At 37.3% G+C, this 5,996-nt stretch overlaps 1 protein-coding gene across 1 annotated transcript; it reads right to left on the reverse strand.

Moving 5' to 3' along the window:
* Nucleotides 1-3,457: 3,457 nt before the first annotated feature.
* Nucleotides 3,458-4,605, reverse strand: LOC147508087 (uncharacterized). The gene is made up of 2 exons (XM_086596826.1): nucleotides 4,278-4,605; nucleotides 3,458-3,924 (listed from the first exon to the last, which is right to left on the reverse strand). Exons 1-2 carry the CDS (start codon nucleotides 4,603-4,605, stop codon nucleotides 3,458-3,460), a joined length of 795 nt encoding a protein of 264 aa, XP_086452952.1.
* Between the last annotated feature and the right edge of the window lie 1,391 nt (nucleotides 4,606-5,996).

Below are 5,996 nucleotides of genomic sequence, written 5' to 3' on the forward strand. Positions count from 1 at the left end.
GAGTGCGAGGTAAAGGAATGGATTATGAACACAGATATTAATGCCTACATTACAGAGGACCAGGTTACATGGACACCTAACAGCTCAGGAGAATTCTCTACATCATCAGCATATTCTGTCCTAAAGAATGTGAGGAGTAAAGTCAAATGGTTCAAGATAGTATGGGGGAAGTACTCAGTCCCAAAGCATTCATTCACAGTTTGGCAATTGTTCTCCGGATCCCTCCCAACACAGAATCGACTGATGGCGAAGAAGGTTATAAGCACTACAAAATGTTGTTTGTGTGGAAACCATGAGGAAAGTTTGGCCCATCTGTTTTTCGATTGTTCCTACTCTAAGTTAGTATGGGAAGAGTTCAAGAGGGTTATGGGACTACCAGTCACAGTAAGAGCATCCCATGATGAATGGTACTACTTAATGCGATTAAGTAGAATGAATACCATGGTGTCAGAAGTGATTAGAGCTTTTATTTGCATAGCAGTTCAAGCCATTTAGACTGAGCAAAATTGGAGGTTGAAGAAAAACCATTTTAGAGCAGCTGATGAGGTAAGTCAAAAGGTCCTAAATAGTATGAAAATTTACATGGGGAAAACACTGGAATCATTCCAGGAAGATGTGGGAACCAAATTGTTGTTAGCAAAGTTGGGAATAGGGGTAAGAGTCATACATAAAGAGGAAAGATGGGTTAAATGGGAAAAGCCAGAGTTGGGTACAGTGGTCCTTAACATTGATGGGTCGGTGCAAGAGGGGGTGGCAAGCTATGGAGGAGTCTTGAGGGATAGCTATGGGGAAGTGATAATGGCGTACAATGGTAGTTCTAAGAGGTTATCGGTAATTTATCAGGAGCTTCTTGTGGTTCTAAAAGGGCTGGAAGGTGCGGTACAGCTGAACATTAAATGACTTCAAGTGCAATCAAACGCTATGCAGGGGGTCCAGATCTTAACTAAAAAAGGAAAGCCACTGTGGTAATGTAGGAACCTGGCAGCACAAATTCAAGCTATGAGCTTGAAGTTTGATCAATTATCCTTTGTCCATGTCTTCCGGGAGGGTAACCAAGTAGCTGATTACCTATCGAGACTGAATAGAGAAGAATGTAATGGTTTTTTGCTCTTTATTCCCCCAATGGATCAAAATATGCATGTATTGAGCATGAGGGATAAGGAAGGAATATTATACTTGAGAACCTGATATAAATAAAGTTTGGGGTCTGAACCCCTAGTTATTTCAAAAAAAAAATAATATTACATTTAGACCAATTATGTGTATAATAAATAGGAGTTAATATTGTTTACGTGTTTTTGTGTATTTCAGGTCTTAGAGTCAAATATGTGAAGAAACATGTCACTTTTGCACTAGAAAGGAGTAAAGGTTGGTTGCTAAGAAATTCTATGGTTAAAGCCCAAGTTTCAAGGAGAAAAAGCTTTTTTAAAGCCCAGTCAAAGCTGAAAAGTCAAAGTCAACACAAGTAGAAAAAGAGCAAAAAAGTCAATAGAACTTCCACAGACCATATCTTTGGACTCAGACCTCAGAATTAAGCTTATTATATGTCAAAACGACCGGCTCGGAAAGAGATTTCTAACGGTTTAGGCCTTGACCCAATAAGAGGAGAAAAAGTGAACAAAAAGGCTGTTGCAATAATTTCCAACAGAGAAACCCTTTTTAGACATATGTGATTAGGTTTTGGGCTTGATTTCATGGCCCAAAACATGGCTCCAAAGCCCATGCATGAAATTGTAACCTAACCCTCTCCTATATAAAAAGGGTTAAGGCTAAAACAAAACTTGGCTACTCCCACTTTAGTTTAATATAGTTTAGGGTTTTCTCTCTCTTTCTCCCTTTGTAGTTTAGTTTAGTTTGTAGCCTACATTCGAACCTTTTAATAAAAGTTTAGTTTATTCAATTCAAGTATCTTTAATAAAGTAGTTCTACATGATGTCTTCTTCTATTTATTATTATGTTTATGATAGTCTAATAAATTCTAGCTAAACCTCCATTAGAGGGGTTTGATGAAGCTTGATGAAAACTTGATGTGTTAGTTAGAATTATTGCATTTAAGAGTTTCACTCTAGTAGGTTAGTTGATTCGCCATGAAAATGGGTTGAACTTCCTCACATGCTAACTAGTATACTGCATTGCAGTGGGGCGTGAGCGTAGTATATCATTTATTTGGCTCTCCTTTTTTATATATAATATATTTTATTTATTTATTTATTTCCACGACTTGATTAATTATTTGATAATTAGACAGATAAATTAAGAAAAATAGACTATATCATTGTCTAGTTTATTGCAAGTGTAACAATATTGAATGAATATTTTTGCTACGGTTATTTTATTGCGTACTTGAACCAACATTCATGTATTAACATGTATAACGCTTTAGCACATACACAGAATTATATATTAATGCTTACATGTGTGGTAAATGTGAAGAAGTAGACCTTTATCCCAACAATGAAAGACGCTAGTATTTGCTGGAATTTCCCTTGTTAAGTAGTCAAGCATTATAATGGGCACCCCAATGGAACCCTTTTATGTTTGGAGCTAAGTCACATAATATCCTATCAACATACATTTACTTTTAAAGCAGTATTACATTCTCCAAATGGATAAGAATGAAATTTTCGGAAAAATCTTCTCTATATTTGCAACATTAAATCAAAGAACCTGTCATTCCAAAGAAACATGTTTTTGTCTTTCGTTATTTGAATAACCAAAAATACATATATACAACACCATCAGAAAACTAAAGTAACATCCTGAAGGTTTTAAAACACTATACATATAAGAAGTTACACAATTATTAACTTTAGGAGCAAATATTACATTCTCAACGTAGAAAAATTATAACACATATTTTACGAATAAAAATTTCGACAGAGTCTCCTTTGTATTTTCAATATTAAATCATAAAAAACCTGTCATATCTAGAAATCATTAAACCATCGAACCCAAGTAACAACATCGAACCCAAGTAACAACATCCCAAAGGTTCTAAACTACTATACATATAACAAGTTGCACAGTTATTAACTTTACAAACTGCTCAACTCAACTCAAAAGACACAGAGAGGGGGGTTAGCAAAAGTCCAAACAACTATAATATAAAAGACAGTAGCTGAAGTGACAAAATCCATCTGCAGCAACCATCAAAAAATGTCCTCCTATACATTACTTGTGGAAGAACCTACATAAATCCAAACAACAAAATTAAGCATGATAACGACATTAGATATTCATTTATGAGAAATATAAAACATCTTGATGAAGTGAATTTGCAAACAATATAAATAGAAATAAAGGTAGAAAGATGAATACTACATACCGAGATAAAAATAATTAATTAACATTTCAACAATCAGATTTTCCTAGAACATCAAATTGTTGAAACAGACAAATGCAACAAACGATTCTCCTCTTGCAATCGGTCTCTAAGACGAACACATTTTTCAATCTTCTAAAGTCTTTCCAAAGAGAACATAGGGCTAAATGCTAGATCACACAACTTTCTTGTGCGAGACAAAGCAACAAAAGTCAAACCGAGGCTTTCCCTTTCACCAATATCTACCACAGCCCGATCAAGAGTGAGGCCTTGACTCTTGTGAATTGTTATCGCCCAACAAAGTACAAGGGGAACCTGAATGTGTTGGCATGAAGCATTACCTGACTTCCAATTTGATGTATGTGGAGTAATAGGTATTGTATTAGAATCTAGATGGAACCTAGCACCACGATAGTGGTCGAAGTCAACCATAATAGCAAGAGGTATATCTTCTGGTGATTTGCAGCAATTGCCATAAACAATATCTACAACAGTGCCCATTGCACCATTAACCAGTCCATTTGTGGTGGCAATGTTTGAACGAAGCATAACACGTGCACCAAGTGATAGACACAGAACTTTCTCCAAGCCTTTTGCATCATCTGATGAAGTAAGCCTTGGTAGCGGTCTCACAATTATTTAGTGATACAATTTGAGCAACTGGTTTACCAAGCTCAATAAGTCGGGTGATATTGTAATCATGTGCAGGCTGTTTGGTAGGAAAAAGACGCAAAGCATCTTTGAAGGTGTTAACCTCATCCATATTGAGCGAGGAAATATCCCGAGTTAGAAATAATTGCCAATCACTGACGGTTGAAGTTCCATTACTGAGTTTGAACAGTGTTTCTCGAAATGATGCTTGGTCATCCCCTGCTTGTCAAAATATATGTGATAACCGAACACATATCGAAACTAGAATACACAATTCCACCATGTTGTTTTTGAATAGACCCACCTTGGACATATAATGCACTGTCACATACAGGAGGTAATTGACGTATATCACCAACGAGGATAATAGATATATCACCAAATGGCTCATTCTTTGCGAAAATATCTCGACAACGCCGGTCAATATTTGCAAGCATACTTATTCTGACCATGCTGTACTCATCGATAATGATAAGTTTGGTGTCTTTAAAGTCTTCTTGCATACGTCGACATTGATCACCTTCAATCTTTTTGGAAGTTTCTTTCACACCTTTCTGTTCCATAGTGAAAAAGAGTTCATGATGGATGGTTGCACCTCCAATATTAAAAGCGGCAACTCCATTAGGAGCCATGACACGTACTGCTTTGTTTGTTCTGAAAATTGCAGTAACTCAATACATAATTGCATTTATGAGTGTGGACTTGCCTGTGCCTGCTCCCCCACAAACAATTAACCGAATACATGCTCCAGCTTATAGTGCTCTAACAACTATTTCATGAGCCAGTCTTTGTTCATTAGATAAATCATGATCTGGTACAACGGTTTGAGGTTCATGATTTAGTTCATTGCCACCACACAAAGCATGAACAAATTTTCTATCAATTTCTATATTTGGATATCGATGTAAACCTTTAGCCCAATTGTGTGAAACGTCGAAGTGTCTCCTTCCTAATTCCACAGTTTCCCCAGGGACAAACATGGGCCCCATTGCTGCTGCCATCATCTACTCATCCCGAAGTAAGTCTTCAGTACCAAGCTCTACCTCAATACCATCTTCAAGCTCTTCATCTATCGGTTCTGGAAGAATAATCCCATGAGTGATTTCGAAACCCAAGTCATAGTATCTTTCAGACCACAAGGCAAATTCTCCTTGAGCTTCCTCGAGAGTTCGATAATGGTGATGAATTAAGACTTGTTGACGACAAAATGATTCCCATTTTTCAGTGTTTGGTAGGATGACACCGTCTAGCTCCGAAACGAAATGCACAACTGCGTCCACTCGAGAAGTGTGCCAAACCTGCTGCTTGAAGTAATGTCTCTTTGCCATATTCAGGAGGGAAGTATTTTCATAGCAAGAAGGTCATTAGAGATATCTTCCTACAAAGGTTGGATCTGTTCCAACAATTTCATCCTCTCTTCGACGGGCGCATACGTCTGATTGATGCTAGCATGCTCTTTTCGCTAACATTTAAGAGTACAAACTTTCTGGATGATCGGGTCAATGGGTACCCCATTAGCAAGTGACATACTTCCTGGGCAGAAATATCTCTTTCAGAGACACTTTTCATAAGTAGTCGCTTGCATTTTGACAGATCGATGAAGATCTTCAACAATATCTTGAAAAGTATCTCTAAAACTTTTTGAAGCTGGTTCAGATTTAGTGGCGTATTTAGCAATGTAATTGACTACAGATTGCACTGAAAGTACAGGCAACCAATCAATGTTTGCACGCCAGGTTTGTAAAATCTTTCGATTGTGGGAACATACTAGTTCATCATTCCGGCGGCCGAGGAAACGATACATGTTACTGTTGGGAGGCTCTTCTACAATCTTCGACTGACCAATTACATCAAATGGGTATCTAAAGCGACATACCATTTGTTTGGTTGCTTTGTGTAAGCGCAAACAATGACTTCCACATATAGAGTGTCGCATGACCCAATTGACCAACGAAACATAGTCATCTTTGTTTGTATCGAGTTATAAATTGAGTGGCAAAGTGCATGCACAAGGATGGTCTTG

This window comes from Coptis chinensis, chromosome 3 (assembly GCF_015680905.1).
Source record: "Coptis chinensis isolate HL-2020 chromosome 3, ASM1568090v1, whole genome shotgun sequence".
Classification (NCBI taxonomy): Eukaryota; Viridiplantae; Streptophyta; class Magnoliopsida; order Ranunculales; family Ranunculaceae; genus Coptis; species Coptis chinensis.

Bases quoted from the DNA above. Each gene is read 5' to 3' on its own strand.
- LOC147508087 (XM_086596826.1), bottom strand. From the start codon at position 4,605: ATGGCTCCTAATGGAGTTGCCGCTTTTAATATTGGAGGTGCAACCATC. The intron at 3,925-4,277 runs GTGGGTCTATTC...TTACTTCATCAG, and splicing joins CAGTGCATTATATGTCCAAG to ATGATGCAAAAGGCTTGGAG.